This window comes from Mobula birostris, chromosome 5, assembly GCF_030028105.1.
Source record: "Mobula birostris isolate sMobBir1 chromosome 5, sMobBir1.hap1, whole genome shotgun sequence".
Taxonomy (NCBI): Eukaryota; Metazoa; Chordata; class Chondrichthyes; order Myliobatiformes; family Myliobatidae; genus Mobula; species Mobula birostris.
Genome location: NC_092374.1, coordinates 58,019,555 through 58,041,834, shown reverse-complemented (window position 1 = coordinate 58,041,834; position 22,280 = coordinate 58,019,555). Strand labels below are relative to the sequence as shown.

The 22,280-nt window shown below is 41.4% G+C and overlaps 1 protein-coding gene across 2 annotated transcripts in view; it reads right to left on the bottom strand.

The window, feature by feature from the left end:
• Positions 1-22,280, bottom strand: part of megf10 (multiple EGF-like-domains 10) — a 171,780-nt gene that overhangs the window by 117,393 nt on the left and 32,107 nt on the right. For both annotated transcript variants that reach the window (XM_072258063.1, XM_072258064.1), the window contains exons 2-5: positions 13,036-13,165; positions 11,313-11,414; positions 9,238-9,338; positions 965-1,057 (exon numbers count right to left, since the gene is read on the bottom strand). In XM_072258063.1, the coding sequence (XP_072114164.1) occupies positions 965-1,057; positions 9,238-9,338; positions 11,313-11,414; positions 13,036-13,148 (409 nt within the window). In that variant the 5' untranslated portion in view covers positions 13,149-13,165. The remainder of the gene's footprint in view (positions 1-964; positions 1,058-9,237; positions 9,339-11,312; positions 11,415-13,035; positions 13,166-22,280) is intronic.

The window sequence follows — 22,280 nt, the reverse complement described above, 5'->3', positions numbered from 1 at the left end:
CTTCAATTTGTTATTATTTTTATCTCTAGGAACAATTTACCACCTGAGACATAAGCATTTCAGCTGTTCTTTCTTGACCAAGGAGATTGATAGACATTGCATTACAAAGTTCCATTTGAAGTAATACAATCTTAAGTACCGGCCATGGTATACTGCATTGAGGAGTTATGGCACAAACTTAGGAGGTTGGTTAAAGTACTGGAAGAGACTGAGGGCCAGATATAGGTTCAGTACAGAGCAGATAAAATGTCGTAAATCACCCAGCAATAATGGAGATTTACCACCTGAACTAATGATAATAAACTTCTAATAATCTGCTATCCGACCACTTAAAAATCCCAGTGGTTTGGCATCTTAATCACTGGATGACATTTGTCACACTCCAATCCAGCTGGCAGGGGCACCAGTTTCCCCACTCTGTTCCAACTCACCATAGTACCAGTTCCTACGCTCGCTCAGTATCTTATCTCCAAAGCTCCCTTTAAATTTAAAGCAACAAACAATTTGCTGAAGGGAATCGGCGGGTCTAAAAGCATCTGTGGGAGCAAAAGAATTGATGACATTTCAGGTCAAAACCCTGCATCAATCCTGAGCTCCAGTGGTCTGTTTGTTGCTCTATATTCCAGCATGTGATGTGTGTTGACCTTTAAACTTTTGGTTCACCAGGAAAGTTGTAATAGTATAACATTTTTAAAGAAAATTTTAAAATATATTGGATACTAAAAGGAATAATACCTAGAAGTCTAGAAAACAACTTGGTTCAGCACTAGAACAAGCCAGATTATCAGAGTTGCACTACAGTAACAACACACCATTATCATGGCAGTTGGCATGCACCTGTTACTTACAAGCTCCATTCTATGCTTCAACAATGCAAAATTAAAGATCAAATGAGTGTTGTTCATCAGAGGAGAGATATTACTTTGAAAAGTGCCAAGAATGACAGAAGCAGGTGAGATCTTACCACTGGAACAGTTTGGTCCTCCCCAGCCTGGTTCACACTGACAAGTATTGGGAGCAACACATCTTCCATGGGCACACTTCTCGGCACAGTGAGCTGTTTGTGTCGAATATGCAAGGAAACAAAATGGGAGAAAAAGAAAACTTGAAGTTAGCAACTTGCAATAACAGCTGCAGCCTCTCAGCTCAGATCTGTGCTGCTGCTCGGCGACAAGTTTGTTCATCTGAACGCATGTGAGTGACATGCAATGGCTTCTGCAACTTGTTGTGGTCTAACATGTCTCAACTACAGAGTTTTACACCCTAAGTTCTCAAGTCAAAGTCAGCATTTACAATATTTAATGGAAAGGGAGGGAGGCTGAAGAAAGGAGGAAGGAGAAAGCTGAGTTCAGATTTCAGAATCAGATTCATTTATTGATCACATGTAATGAAATGTGTCTCCTCAATGAATCTTAAAGTACTTAACAGTCGCTAATTTTTTAAGTGTAGTCATTGTTGTAATGCAAGAATGGAAAGTTAATTTGATTACTGAAAGACAGAAGGAAAGAATGTAGCAGGGAAGGGAGGAAGGAGAGGAGGAAAGAAAGGAAAATGGGTAAGAAGAAAGGAGATCCAATCGCAGCAATGTTCACACAATATTATATAATGATCTATTTCAGGGTCGATAGTTGAGGGGTGAGAACTGCTCCTGGACTCTGTGGGAAAATGCATAGTGCCATGGGTACCTTGCATGTCCACCTGAGACTTATTGTCATGGTTTCTATCTCACCTAGAATGGGGATACTCACTGGAGTGGAAGTACGCAATTTTCTTGCGTGGGACTTTAAGTCACAATCTGAAGTTACCCATTAGTTGCGCAATGATAACATGATCTCCAGCTGTTCAGACCTTTGCCTTGATTATGCTCAATGTCATCAGGACTGATAGCAAACAATCTTAGTTCATGGCTCTGTTTATATAACCATGAAAATTCTGTTTCCAGTTCCTGCAACAGAAATACAACCTCATTCCGAACACAAGTCTGAGGAGGATAAATTGATTTTCTGAGAACTTCTTTATAAAAAAGATTTAAGTACTTGTATGAAGCCCTGCCAAGTTTTCATCAACACAGATTAACATGAATCAAATGCTGATAACCCTTGCAAAGTTCCACAACTCAAAAACAAGTTAAGAATGAAATTCATGTAAATTGTTTTAAAAACATTTTAGTTGAATGCTATGTGAAAGTGCTGAATTATATTACCATTTTTGCTGATCAATAAAATGCTTGCAGAAATGTTCATGTTAGACATACTAAAGTAATAATAATAATAATAATACAGCAAAATTTATTTATTAAGGTGTTCTTCATTCAAAAGGAAATATTACAAAATAGTTACAGTGCTGGGCTCCAGATGGCCCTTCTTTATTTAACCGTGCAAACATATAGTATGTTTCTATTTCTTATTCCTTCGTGTTTATTGGTATGGTAGCATAGTGGTTAGCACAATACTTTACAGTACCAGAGACCTGGGTTCAATTCCCACTGCTGTCCATAAGGAGGTTATACATTCACAGAAATGTTCTCAAAATATCTGAATTCAAGTTCTTTTTTACAAATTGGCTGAATAATTGTGGGTGAGGGGTAAGGAAATTACACTTGGAAATAACATCTAGAGGACAGGATGTGGGGAATCAGCATGTGAAACATTCCCAGGGAATCAATGAGGAGAAAAGGTGATGAGAAGACAAACAAGGCAATGAGGCGACTGCTGGAGTCGTTTAAAATCTGTCTGGCAAAGTGGATAGGGGAGTTATGCAAGTGGTCAAAAACATTGGCCATAGGTATAAGATGGTTGGTCACTCAGAAATTAAACACCTGGGTGAAGAGATCTTTGCTTGAAGTTAGTTTACTTAACATCTTTATTTGAAGCTAATGAAAATATGAAACTCACACTTGCAGGAAGTGACTGAGTTGAATGGCAAAGATGCATTTGAATTGAATTGACTTTATTACTTACATCCTTCATACACATGAGGAGTAAAAATCTTACATTACGTCTGTCTAAATGTGCAATGTGCAATTTATAGTAATGTATAATAAATAGTATGTACAACAGGGCAGTCAATATAACATAGAAATATAATTGTATCAGCAAGAACTAATCAGTCTGATGGCCTGATGGAGGAAGCTGTCCTGGAGCCTGTTGGTCCTGGCTTTTATGCTGTGGTACTGTTTCCTGGATGGTAGCAGGACCAGTTTGTAGGTGGGCTGACTTGGGTCCCCAATGAACTTTTGGGGCTTTTTGACACACCTGTCTCTGTAAATGTCCTGAATAGTGGGAAGTTCATATCTACAGATGCGCTGGGCTATCCGCACCACTCTCTGAAGAGTCCTGCAGTTGAGGGAAGTATAGTTCCCATACCAGGCAGTGATACAGCCAGTCAGGATGCTCTCAATTGTGTCCCTGTAGAAAGTTCTTAGGATTGGGGGGCCCATACCAAACTTCTTCAACCATCTGAGGTGAAAGAGGAACTGTTGTGCTTTTTTCACCACACAGCCGGTATGTACAGACCACATAAGATCCTTGGTGATGTGTATACCGAGGAACTTAAAGCTGTTCACCCTCTGAACCACAGCTCCGTTGATGTCAATAGCGGTTAGCGTGTCTCCATTCCTCCTGTTGTCCACAACCAGCTCCTTTATTTTTACGACATTGAGGGAGAGGTTGTTTTCATGACGCCTCTGCGATTGAGGGGTAACTTGATAAAACCATGAGACAGAAAGGGCTGGAGGGATGCTACCAGGATGAGGTGACAAGGGGTGGGTGGAAGTGCTATGCTCATGGAGCATTTACTGGCATTGACCTGCTGATCTGTTTCGAGATTACAAAACCTTTACAGAGTCGGAGAGGGAGAGGACAAAGAAGCAGGTCCTTCAGGGCATGCTGTCAATCAAGCACCTAGTCTTACACTAATCCATTTTGTTCTCCCTATATTCCGCTCAGCTTTCCTATGCACCACTTGGTAAACATCCAACCTGCACATTGTTACAATGAGAGGGCAAACTGGAGCACCCAGAAGAAACCCGTGCAGTCACAGGGAGAAACTTACCCAGGCGGCATCAGAAGGCAGGATGAAACCCAGGCCAGAGGAGCTGTGTGGCAGTTGAGGCAGTGCCTCTGCTAGTTGTCCTTTGACTGACTTACTTACTGCTCGTTACACCATTGGTGTTTAGGGCAGCAATGAAGTTCCCGATCTCTGACAACATTCAGGGCTTTCTTCATCATGTCAGTAGTATCCTCCCGGTCTTCACTACTGTTAATCACACAAGCCCGGGGTGGAGTCTCAGGAACGCCGTCACCCATCACCATCACAAAGATTCTTCAGTGCTGTTTCTGTAACAATTTTATTTTACCAGTCAGGGTTGTCAGCCCTGAGACTAAGCTTGGAGGACCAATGGACCACTCTTAGCCTGACCTTTACCCTTTGAGCTGTTTGTCATGGGTGACCCTACTAAGAGCCAAAGCATAAAGCCCTGACTCCAGCCAGCATAGCTCTCTGGGTCATCGTGGCATGCAAGTGTCCAAAACCTATGACAAGGTTATGGTTCTTTTGGAGGGTGGCCCCTTGAGACTGAGGTTAAATCAAAAATCTGGGCAAAATGTTCCTCTACATATAAATGCAACAAGAAAAAAAGTGTTTCTGCAGTGCCAGGCAGGGTTGGGCAGAGAACACAGTGCAATTCACTGAGTGATTATTGCACGGTTATTCTGGAATATTAGTACAATAAACACTGGGATAAATGTTTGCCTCAGTGAGGATGATCCAAATATCACTGGGATCAAAATGAGTGAAGCCACAATACTGAGCACTGAACATTATAATTTTTTTTATGGTCAGTTATTATTCATATGACAACAATAAAAAGCATTATTTCAAACTAAAGTGTTGTTGAAAATGAATTACTCTCTATAATCAGCAGCCAGAAACAAAAATCAAGGGTTATGGTCTCCAGGATCACATGTTTTAATCGCTTTGTACTTTACTGTAACGTTTGATCAGAAACATACCGAGACATGGAGTGAAACAAAGGCCGCAGTGTTCTACCAATTTCATGGTACGAGATGTTAAGCACATCATTTAAAAGGCAAAGGTCCTTAAATTTAAAACTTAACATCATATGGAGATAGCTTCAAGCTATCACACAATTTGGATCATTTGTAGAAAGAGCAATATGGGTCAGAGCAAGGCTATTCAAGCCGTTACCTGCGCTGGTGCTTTGAAAGAGACCACCTACCACCTGCTTGATCTTTCAAAGTATTCATCCAAAGTCACTATTGAATTTGTATTCATTACCTGATCAGTCAATGCATTCCAAATCATAACAACACATGCTGCAGGGAAGTTTATCCCCCATCCCTCCTCTGTTTTTCCCCTCAGTCTGATATGGAATTTCAGGCAGACAGAGCTCATCAGCAACGATTGGCACCTCATCTGCGACGAGGAAAATTAATCTCAAACTTACGGTGCCTTGCGGCTATACCCACTCATGCAGAAAGGTTCTAGAGTAAACCCTGAAGAAAAATCCAGAGCTGGAGTCCCCAAGGCAGTCCCACATTGAGTTCAACGCTGACTGGAAACTCCTGCAATGCTGCTGGTGCCACATTGGATCGGTCTCTGCCATTCCTTTGGATTCCTCAGCTGCGCGGAGAAGGGAAGCCTGCTACATGGGCATTATAGCTTGCTCTCAATATTGTACTGCCCTGGCTTGCGTACTTGCTTGTCTATCATGTAGACAGCAAGGATGCAGCATCCATAGTCAACCCCGGCCAGTGGAGGGTCACAAGATACGGAATGTTTCTGCTTCCATTGAAATCCTCTCCCTATCAATGTCATAGCACAGTGGGAGGGGTGGGGGTGGGGGAAGATGAGGAAGTGAGGGTAAATTCTGTCCACTCTGCCTGGTCTGGCACTTCCCTTACCTACACTTAAAATGTCCTGCCTTCAGCTCTTTATCTAATTCCCAATTTGCCGGTTCTAATGGAAGCAACCCCAATCTGGTTCCATGTTCCATCTTCCTTTCCTATCAGATTCCATCATCTGCAGCCCTTTGTCAGCTTCATCTATTGCCTCCCAGCCTTTTTCCGGTATTTCAACTCTTTCCTCCTCAATCTGTCCATCACCCCTCCTCACCCATCACTAGCCAGCTCCTGCCCCACCCCAATGTACTGGCCATCTCTCCTCTATCCGTCCAGTGCAGCTGCATGGTCTCAACCCAAACCACTGACTGTCCGTTTCCCTCCACAGACCCTGACAGACTTCCCAACCTCCTCCAATTTTAAAACTATTTTCCCATTGGCATTTCTCCAAGTTAACCCAAGCTTTTCCTGAAACCTGCTTCCTATGGACTGAAGTACCAATTCAATAGAGAATATTCCTGTTCTTTCTTTCTTTGGCTTTAAGTCAGGTCTCCACCATTTTCCCAGCTTTTACATTTCACATCAAACATATGCAGTGAACCAATAATAGCCACTAAAGAGCTGAAGGAAAATAAATCAACCTGAGTGTTTGCTGCTTTATCAGCTGGTCAAAAGTGTTTTGCTTTCTGATTAATCGCTCATCAACCCTGACAGAAAAGAATCAGTTCACATATTGATGTAGTTTCAATTGCCTGGATGTCTTTTTGGTGAAGCAGAGTTGACTGCATGAGAAAGCTACAATACCGTAGGTGTTATGTTTTGTAACCTCAAAACATTAAATTAATTCAAATGAAGACACGGGGAGTTCGGGAATACAGGTGAAACTTCATTTTACTATAAGCAAGGCACACACGTATCACATGGTAGCATGGTGACATATGCGATTAATGTATTTTTGTATATAACCTGTAATTAATTATTTAAGCCAACTTAATCAAACAGCATTTACACACACAATTACTCAAATAGTATTGAAACATTAAATACAGAACAATAGGAAACTGCAAAACTCAGAAGGCAGGGAAGTCCATCACCCAGAATAAATAATGTGATGTGGAGAGGATAGCCTTTTCACTGATTATAAGAAAATTAATCGTCCCTGATTACAAAAACAAAACTAATCATCAATACTTTTAATAATTTAAAAATGACAGAGTTGCCTTTCCAGTCTGCCTCCCCCTGTACCTACCCCCGCCCCGCCATACACAGGATCCAAAGTTCTTCAAGAATGCTGAAGCACTTTTGAAACAAAATCTTGCGTTACAAGGCACAGAAGGCTACGGACCCAACACAGACAAATGGGATTAGTTTGCAGGGATGCAATGTCAAGATGAACATTATAGGATGAAGGGCCAATTTCTGTGTCATACAACTCTTATGACAAGTGGAAAACACAGCATTCATTTTGTGCATAAGACCATAAGTTTACAGGAACAGAATTAGCCCCTTCAGCTCATTGAGTCTGCTTCACCAATCAATCACTCATTATTTTTCCAACCTCATTCTCCTGCCTTCTGCCCATAACCCTTACCTATCAATGTCTGCCTTAAATCCACCAATAACTTGACACCACAGCGGGCTGTGACAATGAATTCCACAGATTCACCACCCTCTGACTGAAGAACTCAGATAATAATAATAATAATCATTCTTGTACAATCAGTTGTGATGCCCCATTTGAAAGACAGCACCTCTGCACAGTGAAACATTTCCTGAGATTTTGTGCTCAATTTTCACATACTACTGGCTGAAGTGAGATTGCTTCCTGGAAAGGTGAAATATTTTGATATGGATATTAAAGTATAATTCAACCAATTTTTCAGCATTAAACTAGTGAGAATTGTATTCTGTGACTACTAGCAATGAACATGCTCTGGCTTCAATAAACATTCAGAGTTTTCTGCTCAGATATGATCCCATCAAAATAAATCTGAAGCAGACTGTGCTTTACTTGGACTTCATGATCAGAATTTTGTATTCCCACAATTCCTAATAAAGGGTGGCAATTTCAAATCACACAATTCATGTCGGGTCAAGAGTAATTCTATTCCATAAGATCTATTGCCCTGTCATTCCCACGAACTCACTCCAGATTCTACCGACATTGGCCCAATATCCCACCAACCTGCAATCTTTGACGTGTGGGAAGAAATCAGAGCACTTCGGAGAAAACTCCTACGATTACAGGGAGAAAGCACATAACACGATAGCATAATGGTTAGTGTGACAGACACTATTACAGTTCGGGGCACTCTGGAGTTCAATTTTGGCGCCATTCGGTAAGGAGACTCTGTTCATCCTCCCCGTAGAATGCGGGGATTTTCTCCAGGTCCTCCGGTTTCCTCATAAAGTCCAACGATGTACCGGATAGGTTAATTAGTCATTGTAAATTTTCCCATGATTAGGTTAAGGTTGTGGGCATGTGGCCAAGTAGTTAAGGCACTGGACTAGCGACCTGAAGGTTGTGAGTTCGAGCTCCAGGCGAGGCAACATGTGTTGTGTCCTTGAGCAAGGCACTTAATCACACCTTGCCCTGCGATGACACTGGTGCCAAGCTGTATGGGCCCTAATGCCCTTCCCTTGGACAACATTGGTGTCATGGAGAGGGGAGACTTGCAGCATGGGTAACTGCTGGTCTTCCATACAAAGTTGCCCAGGCCTGCGCCCTGGAGAGTGAAGGCTTTCCAGGCGCAGATCCACGGTCTTGCAAGACTAACGGATGCCTTTAGGTTAAGGTTAAATTGGGTTGATTAGGGGGTTGATGGCTCAAAGGGCTGTAAGGGCCTATTCTGCGCTGTAGTAGTAAATAAATAAATCAATAGATAAACAAATAACCCGTACAGATAGTACAGGAGTCAGGTTTGAACTTGACTCACTGGAATGGAGGCAGCAGCTCCACTAACTTTAGCCTTGTGATGCTCTCAGTTCAGAGTAGGTGGTGCAGACAGAGGAGAACATCTGTTTTCATTGTGTTATGGGTCTCACTCTGATCAGCAGGGAGTCACGCTAGCATAATGGCTAGCACAACGCTTTACAGCACCAGTGGCCCAGGTTCAACTCCCACCACTGCCTGTAAGTACGTTCTCCCCGTGACCGAGTGGGTTACCTCCGGTTGCTCTATTTTCCTCCCTCAGTCCAAAGTGCTACTGATTGGTAGGTTAATTGGTCATTGCATCTTGTACCGTGATTAGGCTAGCATTAAACTGGGTGTTTGCTGGATGGCGTGGCTCGAAGGACTTGGAAAGGCCTACTCAGTGCTGTATGTCAATAAAAAAATAATCAATCCAAACAGTTTGCAAATAAATGTGTTACTTACGGACACAGATATCAGAACGTTCATAAAATCCTGGACAGCACTGAGAATGACGGCGGTACATAGTTTTCTCCCCACGTCTGTACGCGGTACGATAGCTTATCCTAAAAGACAAGAACCAAGTTGGGACATTTGACACTAAAATGGACATTTTTTTTTGTCCTGAATATATTCTTTCTTGTAAAAATTGTGTATAATTTGCTTTGCTCATGAATGTTGCTTATCTGATGCTTTGTCCCAGGATGCTGACGCAAGTAAATTTCTCATTGCATCTGTGCATCATGTACTTGTGCATGTGACAATAAATTCAACTTTGACATTGGTCACACCTTGTCTTATTGGTCATGACACAAAATGGAAGGAGGATTAAAATGAGCTTTATGTGACCCAAAAATGTAAATTTATTGGTTGAATTACACTGGATCTAATCCACCCCTCCCATCTTTATTGTAAGAAGCAGACCAGAGCTGTGAGTAGGCCTCGGGACCACCTCCAAACACTCTGGCATCCTTCCCCAGCAGCCAAGGCTGAGAACAACAACTTGGCTTCTTTCAAAGCTGCTAACATCAAGAAACAGTTAAGATTTCTGGAAGGAATGAAAATAATATATGTTTTTAAATTCTTAAAAAAAGTTAATTGAAAAGCCACTTAAAACATTGAAGTGAATAAAAATATAAATAACTTGCCTAATACCATTTAGTTCCCCAAGCCAAGAATCTGCAAGAAAATTAGTGTTCTCAGCCCCATGCTGGGTCCAAATGCCAGCGAATCAGAGAAATGGATTTCCAACCCTGGCATCCTTCATTCAGTTCTGAAAATGACTTTCAGAAACTCTGCAAGTCCAGCATTTATCTAAGACTGGCTGAATCATGGCCACTCCCTTCAGAACTGCAGGTCACAGCCTGCATACTGATTTTATTTTAACTTTCAAGATTATATTTAATTCATGAAATTCACAATATAATGTACATTAATTGTTAACGTTCACCATACAAGTCAATTTACTCCATACAAGATCTACATTACATTGGTTTGACATCATAGTCTATGAATGAAAAACTCAAGGATCCTTAGCCCCATGCTCGAATGTCTAGACGTTGCTGTCAGCTGAGAATAACATCAAAAATTAAATTCTCCTAATGCACATTCCCCTTCTATGTTTGCAGTAATTTTAGAGTCAATATGATCAAAGCTCAAATTCATAATTATCATCTCACATATACAGTAGCTATTTAATTCAGGGCAATGAAAATCAGGAGATGTAAACTGGCCATGGGATCAGTGTAGTGTTGGTATACCAGAATGATCACTATCAAGGAGGGTTTACAGAAACCAGAGTTACATTCTCTGCACTTAGAGATGATGAGGCCGTATATTGTATAAAAATAATTAGGTAGAAAGATTGGTCAGGGAGACTCTGTAACCATTCCAAGTCTGAACATGTCTTTCAGAAATAAAGCCATAAAATGTTTCCTTTCACAGGGAGTAGTATACACCTACAACTCCAGATTTTAAAACTGGAAGTATTTTTTGAAAAATTAAGGGCTATGGGAAAAGCAAGTGTGTGGAGTTAGATCACAGATTAGCTTTGACTCCAGAGAATGATACTGGCTCAAGGGGTTGGATGGAGTGAAGAGAAAACAAGGGGTTAGGGCTTGAAGCTTCTCTGAACAAGCCATTGATAACTTGGCTGTCCATTTGACAAGAACAAGAGAAATTATCAGTGTCAATAGTAGCATTTTCCAGTTGAAATTCCTCACCCACTGATAAGTGGACTTGTCTGCTGCCAGATATGTACATCGGAAATTCATGGATGACTTCATAAAGGAATAAATGAGTATTTTTTAAAGTTCAACTGGAACTTTAAGAATTTCAGGTTTATATTGTACATATTCTCTGAGAGTAAATGTAACTATTGAATAAGATATCTGTGAATGAAATTTATTTTTCACTCCTTACATGTAATTACAGTATCAAAGAAGCATCTAACAGGTTAAATCTGAGGGAAATTATTAATATTTATGTAATAGAATCTCGTACTTCATTTCTTACATGAAAGGTGGTGAATTATACCTTACCTGTGCCGAGTGCATTTAAACCAGTTCAGAATATCAGTGCAGCTGGTATAGTAAATCTGATCGTATGGGTGGGCATAGGATTCTTGAATAGTCACCGAATAGCTTGGAAAGACAAGAGTGTTATTGCAACATGATGAATTCACAATCATTGACACAATTCTTTGTTCTTCAAATACTTCTCATTAATTTTTCCAATCAATCTTTCTGGTGATTCAATGTGCTCCATCAATCAGAACTAATGTACCATGCGGGGTTTTTCATTCTTTCAGAATGATAATACATGAATGTGTTGCATTTCCCATACACAACAATGAATATGCATTTTTTATATCCGATGAGCACATTGGTAAGTGCAGCACAGTCCATCCTCATTATTTAGGGGACACAGGCACAGGCTTCTCATTGATGATAAAAAGTGGATAACACTGGGTTTGACCATGATACCAAGGTTTAATTGACATAAAGCTATCAATCTCTCCAATGAATATAATGGCTTCTGCATAAGTTTTAGTTTGTTACAACAAGATGAAACATACAAGCGCTCCTATCCCCAATTCTGACCCATACCAATCCATGTTCCTGATTCCTGGTGCTCTATCACCCAAGTCTGACCATACAAGCAGCCCACGCTCTAGATCCCAACTCCATCTGCAAACCTATCCATGTCCTTAACCCTTGGGTATTCCCAGACCCAACTCCAGCCCCTTTCACAGAACCAGATTCTGACTCCATCCAGGAGCGAATCCATATTTTTGACCATCAGCTTTCTCAAACTTGAACCCAACTGCATGACTTGGCTCAAGCTCTTGCCACAAACCTACCCCCTGACATTCCAGAAATGAACCCAAGTCGGACTGCTCAGTTGGCCCACATTCAGCACCCCAATTCCAGTCGTAAACCTAACTACATTCCCAGTCTCCAGAGATCCCAAACTTAAACACATTTCCATCCACACAGCCACACTCAGTACTCCAGCTCTGGCTGCAAGCCTAATGTTTCAGACCCTGTTGCTTCTTATTCCGAGTCCAATGTCAGCCACACACCAATACTACCAGTGATACACTGCCACACTAACTAGTTTCTAAATCAATACACTCGGTGTAGGTGAATGCACACTACTATCGAGAAGCACATGAGCATCAGACAGATGGTAGCACCACCAACTTTAAGCCCTTTAACTTTAAGCAACTTTAAGTCATTGTGCTGACTTGGAAATATATCATTGTTCTGCGGTTGGTGAACAAAATCCTGTAATTCCCTACCCAGTTGCACTAAGAGCTCCTTCACTACATAGACAGTATGGAACAAAGAGCTGGCTCACCACTACCAACTTGATGGCAATTAGAAATAGTTATTAAATGCTGTCTTTGTCATTATCCCCACAACACAGGAACCATAAACAAAGGTGATTTGCTTCCTATTGGTGTAAATAGACCACTCTTGATCAGAAAGTGTATCTTCAAAAATTGAATATGCTGGAAATTTGAAAAGAAAACACAAAAATACTGGGAATACTCTACAGGTAAAGCAGCTTCAATGGAAATGGAAGCTGGACCAATGTGTCAGGTTGATGACATTTCATGAAAATTCTGATGATATGTTATCAATCCATTGTATTAATATCTGTTTCTCTCCTCACAGATGCAGCCTGACCTGCTAAAAAAAATTATTTTATTACAGGAAGTGAATGAAAACACTCCTTGCTGATGTCAGGCAGGCTCACCTTTCCCAATGGCTGCAGACATTTGGGTCCTCGAGATTCAGCAATACCACGCTGTGCCAGAGACTCCATGACAAAGTGATAATCAGGGAAGCTCGATGTGATGGGCCTCTCATCCTCTCAGAAGCCAGCCCTGTTTATTTTTGAAAAAAAAACAGATCATTAATTGCATCGCGAAGACACCTCAAGATGACAAGTATGGAGAGCAGTAAAAAATCATCGCACAGCAGACACAGAAAAGCCGAAGCTGTAAAACCAATATACAACTCCATCAAGAGTATAGAAAGCCACAGTTCAGATCGGGAAGCAGATACTCTTTGGAACATTTCAAGGTATAAGGCATCATAAAAGCCTTTTCCCATATCTTTCAGCAACAATTCTTTCTCAACTACAAGTAGTTGGGAATGCAAGCTGAGAGCCACTGGCCATCAAATGAATGCTGGGCCAATCAAAAATCTAAAGAATTGCAGATGCTGGAAATCTGAAATAAAAACAGAGAGTGCAGGAAGTACTCACCAGGTCAGGCAGCATCTGTGGAGAGAGATGCAGTGTTAACTTTTCAGTTCTGAGGCCCTTCATCAAAACAGGGACCATTACTCTCCAACTTGATGTACTTCCAAGTACAAATAAATGAAAAGAAATGAAAATGAAGGTATACTTGAGAATGAAAACAGGTGAGCTTGAGTCGATGCACATACGGAAAAGACAAAAGAGGGGAAAATAGCAACCAAAGGGAACATTATCGACATTTTTAAAACCTCTAAGAATAAAATGAGATAATTTTCCCATTCTGCCCCATATAACTTAATTGATCAAACTCACTTGATAAGTTTGCTAATTTAGCACATTCATTACTAGCAAATGTAATACAACCAACATACAAATTCAGGAAGTGGTTTTAAATGTTGAAGAGATGATGAAGCTATTTGAGCAAAGTAATCAGTTGGGTAGCAGGTTCTCATGATTTCTCAATACATTTTGAACCTACTCACCCTGAACTTGATGCCTGAATTGTTCATTAAGAATAGTGCACCGTATGACTTTATCAATATTGCTTCAGGAAGCCATGGCCCGCCTTGTCCAAACTTTCCATTGAGATGATATTGATAAGGGAATTCATGTTTGTTTTCCTGTGTCCATTGCATCGCAGAGTCCTGCTGGAAGCAGCAGCTTCACTAACAAAATCCATTCAGCCTTGGCTTAATTTCTTGGCAAGAAACACTTAGGCGATCCCAGTGGTGCAGTGCTAGCTGGAGCGCACCAGAGCGCGTCGGGCACATCTTTAAGAAAAAAGCCGAAATAAACAAGCTAATTAATTAGGCGCCACCCAGGGTGATTTGAATATCTCAGAAACTTGAGTATGCCATAAACAAAAAAACATCCAGCGAGTGGATTTAACACGATGTTTTCCCTCACAGAACAGCCACTCGCTGGATTTCTTTTTTTTGTTTATGGCACCATTCTTTGTAAACTCCAGAGTCTATTATGCGTAAAAATCCCAGGAGATCAGCTGTTTCTGAGATACTCAAATCACCCTGGGTGGCACCTAATTAATTACCTTGGCTTTTATCTTAAAGATGTGTCAGACGCGCTCTGGTGCGTTCCGGCTAGCACTGCACCACTGGGCAATCCCCCAACCAAGTGCCCTCTATCTCCTCAGAATGGCAGTATTCTGGAAGCCAGCCTTGTGCTGTAGAGACACCAACAGCCAGCCTATGATTCGAGAAATACACCCAAATTTTGTTGTAGATTTTTTACCCTAATTTTGAGAAATATCTTACAACTACTTGAGATTTTTTTTAACAAAATTACACATTCAATACACCAAAGAAAACAATTTACAAAGCTTTCTTTATTCTGATTTTGAGGTCCAACTTGTGCTTTCAATATGCAAGAATTGGCAGGTTTAACCATAAACCATGAAAGCAATGCTCCTGTGGTTTATAAGAGTATTAGATGTTATTGCTTTTAGATCTGAGTGTTACAAAACATTCAAAAACCTCTTCCAAATGTTTAAAGTGCTTTAAAAAAAATCTGACAGGATTGCTCTATGGCTAAAAATATTCTTTTGCACATTGGCCAGAGGATCTTGAGTGATCAAAGGAATTCTCTACTTAATTAATCAATTAGAGAAGCTCTTCCTAAAATTATAACTAAAAATAAATGTTTTATAAATATACTCATTTTCTTTTCACAAGCAAAATTGTTTTAACGGGTTGTCAGATGAACTCCAAATTTTCTCTAGTATTGGGACTACAAAGTTTTTAGTGATATTAGAATGCCACCAAATGCCCACTGAAGTTTTAGCTCAGTAATATTCTTTCCCAGAAGACACAAGAAACTGCAGACACTGGAATATGGAGTAACGAGTTATTTGCTGGAAGAACTCAGCAAGTTGACCACATTTGAGGGAGGAAAGGAATTGTTGACAATTTCAGTCACAATCCTGCATCAGGACTGAGAGTGAAAAAGGGAGATGGCCAGCATAAAAAGAAGGGAAGTGGTGAGACATGGGTTCCATGTAAATGGCAGACCAAGCAAGAGTGCAAGAATGATGGGCAGGTTGTGCCAGGTTAGGGGAGGGGGAATTGGGAGAGAAGAGCAAATTAATGATAGTTGGAGGCAAAGCGAGGGGAAGAAGAGAGGCAGATGGAGGAGGCTGGGGGAGTGGAGGAATGGAATGTTGGAGATAGCTGCTAGATAGAGATAAGCAGAACACAAAAGGCTACTAGTGCTCGAGTCTGATACGTAAAGGAAGTGCTAATAGAAAGTATAGGAGGAGAGGTGAGGTGCAGGTGGAACCAGAATAAGATAGGGAGGAGGATGGGGGAGCTTGAAGATTAACTGTGTGTGTAGTTGATGGATGGAACCAGGAGGTGGGGATTTGTGGGATGTAACTGACGGAATGGGCACAGAAGTGGGAGGTGCAGGACAATTGGAAGAATAGTAGGAGGGGGCAGAAGTGGAAAGGAACCCTTGAAGGAAGGGTTACCTAAACTCAAGAACTGAAAGTACTCATGCCATTGGGAATAAGTTGTTGCCATATGCCTTTGAGGTGTTGTTGCTCTATTCCTTCTCAGGCTTTTAATATTTAGACCACAAGATATAGGAGCAGAATTAGACCATTCAACCCTTCAAGTCTGCTCGTACATTCCTTTCTGGCTGATTATTATCCCTTTCAACCCCATTCTCATGCCTTCTCCCCATATCCTTTGGTGCTCTAACTAATCAAGAACCTTCAACTTCTGCTTTGAATATACTGAATGACTTAGCATCCGCACCCAACCTTAGTAATGAATTCCACAGATTCATCCACTCGCTGGCTTAAGAAATTCCTCTTCATCGCTGTTCTAAATGGACGTTCCTCTATTCTGAGGCTGTGTCCTCTGGTCCAAAACCCACCCACTATTGGAAACACCCTTTCCATATCCATGTTATCTAGGGTTTTCAATATTCAATTGGTTTCAATGAGATCCTCTCTCATTCTTCTAAACTGCAGCAAGTACAGGCCAAGAGCCATTAAACACTCCTCTTACGTCAATACTTTCATTCCCAGAATCATTCTCGTGAACCTCCTCTGGACACACTCCAATGTCAACACCTGTTTTTAGACAAGGGGCCCAAAACTGCTCACAATACTACAAGTGTGGTCTGATCAATGCCTTATAAAACCTCAGCATTACATTCTTGCTCTTATTTCCATCTCCAACCCTGTATCCAGTGAGGATGCAAGTGTTCCTCTGAGGCCCTCAGTCGGTCAAGGTCGACCATGGATATTGTGTCCTAGCTCTACAGGATACACAAGCTGTGGCAGTACAATAGGGAGAGCAAGCTGTTGCCCATGAAACAGGCTCCCCCTCTTCATGCAGCTGATGAATCCAAACAAGCAAAAGAAAGCAGAACAGTTTGGCACCAGCACCATCACAGGAGTTGCGAGTCAGTACTGAACTCAATGTAGGACTGCCTTAGGGACTCCAGCTCCAGATATTTCCTTGGAGTTTACTCCCAAAGCCTTCTCCATGAGTGGGTAGAGTCACAACGCAGTGGAGGTTTGAGATCAGAGTTTTCCTTCTCCTAGATGAGCTGTCAACCACGTCTGATGAGCCCCATCTACCCAAAGCGACTGGTTTTAAGGCACCAGTAACCGGCCTTTTCCTCTTCTCCTGTTAGTAAAAATGGTTCTGCTGTGCTTAGTAGCTAAGTCACTCATGAAAGTCAGGACCTGGACTTGGTTGTCAGAGGCTATTTGAGACGCACACATTGGGAGCATTCAATAGGTAATGGGAGCTTATCCCCACTTCCAACCCTGGTTATGACAACCTTAAGTAACCAGTGTTCCTCCGACTCAGGAGCCCTTGAAATCAGGGCTCTAACATCTCTACATTATTGCTGTACGCCCTTAACAAGGTCCACATTCTGGAAAGCAACAACACACGCTGAAATCGGAAATAAATACAGACGTTTTGCTCTGCTGTGTGTTGAACTGAAGCTGAGGCTGTGGGTCTGCTCCAGGTTTCATATCTATGGACTCCCTTTCAATCTGAACGCTGTTGCTTGATATTGTTGTTTGCACTGTTTGTGTTTCTCTCTCTCTCTCTCTCTCTCTCGCTCTCTGTGCTTTGGGTGTTTGTTGGTCTTTTTTTTACTAGGTTCTTTTGGGTTTCTTGTTTTGGGGCTGCCAGGAAGGAGATGAATCTCAGGGTTGTATGATGTATAAATACTTTGACAATAAATGTACTTTGAAAATGATGAGTAGAAGCAGGGCAGGTGTCAACTGTTGAGATAAAAAGGGGTTAATGATCCTCCATTAGAAGAGTAAATATGAAAGAGGTAAAGGTGCATTTTAAGTTGCAGAGAGGAGGAATGGAGAAGTATTTATTCCAAAAAAAAAAACCAGGTTGAAGAGCAACACTCAGAGCATTATTGTGTTAACTGGACATTCTTGGTCTCCACCATGCCAATGAGAGCTGATATAACTGGAGAATGCGTAAATCAGTGTAACAGAAAGCAAGCCGTGCCAGGAATGTGACATGCGGAACACAGCTGCTGCTGAAAATCTGAAATGAGAGAACAATGGTAATGCTCAACAAACGAGGCCGCATCTGTGGAGAGAGGAAATGCTGACCATACATCAGAACTGGCCAATTCTGGCACAAGCAGGAAAAGCTGGTGATCTGAAATTACTGAATTCATTACTAAGACCCAAGAGCTGCAATTTGTCTAAATGGACAATGAGGTGTTCACATTCAAAAAGGTGTTCACATGTCATGAAATTTGTTGTTTTGCAACAGCAGTACAGTGCAATACATAGATGTTACTATAAATTACAACATATTTAAAACATGTGAAAAGACGACAAAATAGTGAGATAGTCATGAACTGTTAAGAAATCTGATGGCAGAGGGGAAACACTTATTCTCTCCATGAATGCTCCCTTATCTGCAATGCATTGGCAGTGTTTGGTCTTAATTCCTGAATTCTAGAGTTCCACGCCTAAATATCGCCACTTCTCTCTATTTGTTCAAAGTGATCTTTAATATTAACCAATTGATGATATTCCCAGTTGAATAGATATAGTAAATATCTGAAAGATCAAGGAATTGAGACTTATGGAGAGTTAACAGAAGTGGAATTGAGACCAGTATAGATCACATGAATGGTGGGGGGGGAGGGGGGAGATTGAGGCCTGGGGCCTAGTAACCTGGTCTTGCTTCTGTCTTGTGTTCTTGTTTTAGAGATAAATGTGGGAAGATGTGCCTGGAGGCGGTGGAAGTGAGCGAGGTCCTCAGTGAATACTTTTCTTCGGTATCCACCAATGAGAGGGAACTTGATGACGGTGAGGACAATATGAGTGAGGTTGATGTTCTGGAGCACGTTGATATTAAGGGAGAGGAGGTGTTGGAGTTGTTAAAATACATTGGACGGATAAGTCCCTGGGGCCTGACGGAGTATTCCCTAGGCTGCTCCACGAGGTGAGGGAAGAGATTGCTGAGCCTCTGGCTAGGATCTTTATGTCCTTGTTGTCCACGGGAATGGTACCGGAGGACTGGAGGGAGGAGAATGTTGTCCCCTTTTTCAGAAAAGGTAGAAGGGGTAGTCTGGGCAATTATAGACCAGTGAGCCTTACGTCTGTGGTGGGAAAGCTGTTGGAAAAGATTCTTAGAGATAGGATCTGTGGGCATTTAGAGAATCATGGTCTGATCAGGGACAGTCAGCATGGCTTTGTGAAGGGCAGATCGTGTCTAACAAGCCTGATAGAGTTCTCTGTGGAGGTGACCAGGCATATAGATGAGGGTAGTGCAGTGGGTGTGATCTACATGGATTTTAGTAAGGCATTTGACAATATTCCACATGGTAAGCTTATTCAGAAAGTCAGAAGGCATGGGATCCAGGGAAGTTTGGCCGGGTGGATTCAGAATTGGCTTGCCTGCAGAAAGCAGAGGGTCATGGTGGAGGGAGTACATTCAGATTGGAGGATTGTGACTAATGGTGTCCCACAAGGACCTGTTCTGGGACCTCTACTTCTCATAATTTTTATTAACGACCTGGATGTGGGGGTAGAAGGGTGGGTTGGCAAGTTTACAGACGACACAAAGGTTGGTGGTGTTGTGGATAGTGTAGAGGATTGTCAAAGATTGCAGAGAGACACTGATAGGATGCAGAAGTGGGCTGAGAAGTGGCAGATGGAGTTCAACCCGGAGAAGTGTGAGGTGGTACACTTTGGAAGGACATACTCCAAGGCAGAGTACAAAGTAAATGGCAGGATACTTGGTAGTGTGGAGGAGCAGAGGGATCGGGGGGTACATGTCCACAGATCCCTGAAAGTTGCCTCACAGGTAGATAGGTTAGTTAAGAAAGCTTACGGGGTATTAGCTTTCATAAGTCGAGGGATAGAGTTTAAGAGGCGCATGGTAATGATGCAGCTCTATAAAACTCTGGTTAGGCCACACTTGGAGTACTGTGTCCAGTTCTGGTTGCCTCACTATAGGAAGGATGTGGAAGCATTGGAAAGGGTACAGGGGAGATTTACCAGGATGCTGTCTGGTTTAGAGAGTATGCATTATGATCAGAGATTAAGGGAGCTAGGGCTTTACTCTTTGGAGAGAAGGAGGATGAGAGGAGACATGATAGAGGTATACAAGATATTAAGAGGAATAGATAGAGTGGACAGCCAGTGCCTCTTCCCCAGGGCACCACTGCTCAATACAAGAGGACATGGCTTTAAGGTAAGGGGTGGGAAGTTCAAGGGGGATATTAGAAGAAGGTTTTTTACTCAGAGAGTGGTTGGTGCGTGGATTGCACTGCCTGAGTCAGTGGTGGAGACAGATACACTAGTGAAATTTAAGAGACTACTAGACAGGCATATGGAGGAATTTAACATGGGGGGGTTATATGGGAGGCAGGGTTTAAGGGTCGGCACAACATTGTGGGCCGAAGGGCCTGTACTGTGCTGTACTGTTTTATGTTCTATGTTACTGTATCAAGCTGCTATTACTGAATTGAATGTTCTGTTAAAATATGGCAACTATTGTTTTATTGTGTATCTGTCTGTAGTTCAAGTTCAAACCTGGAGGAAAGCACAGGATGAGGAATCAGTACATCCAGAAAAGATGAGTGTTAGAATTGGCAGGTACAGTATAGTGATATGTAACTAAAACAAATTTTCAACCAAAATACAGGCATTTCTATATACTGTATATATTCACTTCTTTTTCATTGCAGTCCATAATACATTATAAATAGATCAAACTGCCAATGGAAAAAACTATATAGTTTAATTTTTTTAGTAAATCAGACACACTTGATACATGGGGTCTCGTAAAAATTATGCTGATGAGTTTGTAAAAAATGCTAACTGAGTTAAATATTTACAAATTACAACTTTCCAGGTGAGTTTTTAAAACTCTTTAAATGATCACCTCATACCCTTGAGCAGCATAAGGTGACACAGTGATATGTATGAGTTACACATAAGAAATTGTATACAATTCCTAAAAGTAGATGCCAGACTAATGTATTTTTGCATCTATAAGATGTGTACTTCCTGCGTATCAATCACGTATCACTGCTTCAAAGTGTTTGTCTTGTTATTGATGCAAAATATTCTTCATAAAAATGCCAGGATACAGAATGACTCAGAGTTTTCTTTTTTAATTGACTTGGACTCAGTTAATTTCCCTCCAAAGCTATTGCATTAATCTCATTTAACAGCCAGTTACCAGCATCTCGAGCTGCCTACTGAACTATTTCATGTTAAACATAACTTCAGTAGCAGCTAGATACCGTCGTACCATCAAACCAGAATCTGGAGCATACCATGGGAAATAATCTCTTCCAGGTTAAGAAAGAAAATTAGCATGATTGCCCAAAGCAGGGTAAAAGGTCACAGAAACTCGAGAGCAATTGTTTGTGGAAATCCTATGATCTTCAACAGTGAGCAATTTCAAGTTTCTGGGTGTCATCATCTGAGCCCAGCCTATCGATGCAGCTACAAAGAAGGCACGAGAGTGGCTATATTTCATTAGAAGTTTGAGGAGATTTAGTATGTCACCAAAGACTCGCAAATTTCTTCAGATGAATCATGGAGAGCATTCTAACTGGCTGCGTCACCGTCTGATATCGACGGCTATTGCACAGGATTGAAATAAGCTGCAGAGAATTGCAAATTTAGTCAGCTCCATCATGGGCACTAGCCTCTGTAGTACCAAGGTCATCCTCAAGGAGTGTCGCCTCAAAAGAGGGCATCCATCACTGAGGACCCCCATCACCCAGGACATGTCCTCTTCTCATTGGTACCTGAAGATTCACACACAATAATTCAGGAACAGCTTCTTCCCCTCCACAATCAGATTTCTGAATGGACTTTGAACCCATGGACACTAACTACCTTACTACTTTTTTTGTATTGTTACTTTTGCACTAGTTATTTAATTTAAATATTTTATGTATAAATAAATATAATTTAAAACTGTTAAGGTAAACAAGAAACTTAACATAATAATTTAACATAGAGATCAATAGGTGTTGCGTATAGTTTTGGCTTTGAAGTTGGTGCAGAGCGGTGGTGCTGAGATTAGCTATGATATGTTTGAATGGTGTCATGTCCACAGGGTTCAAATAGTCTACTCTCCTGTCTATAATTATCCAGTGACCTCAAGTCATAGAAACATAGAAAACCTACAGCACAATACAGGCCCTTTGGCCCACAAAGCTGTGCCGAACATGTACTTACCTTAGAAATTACCTAG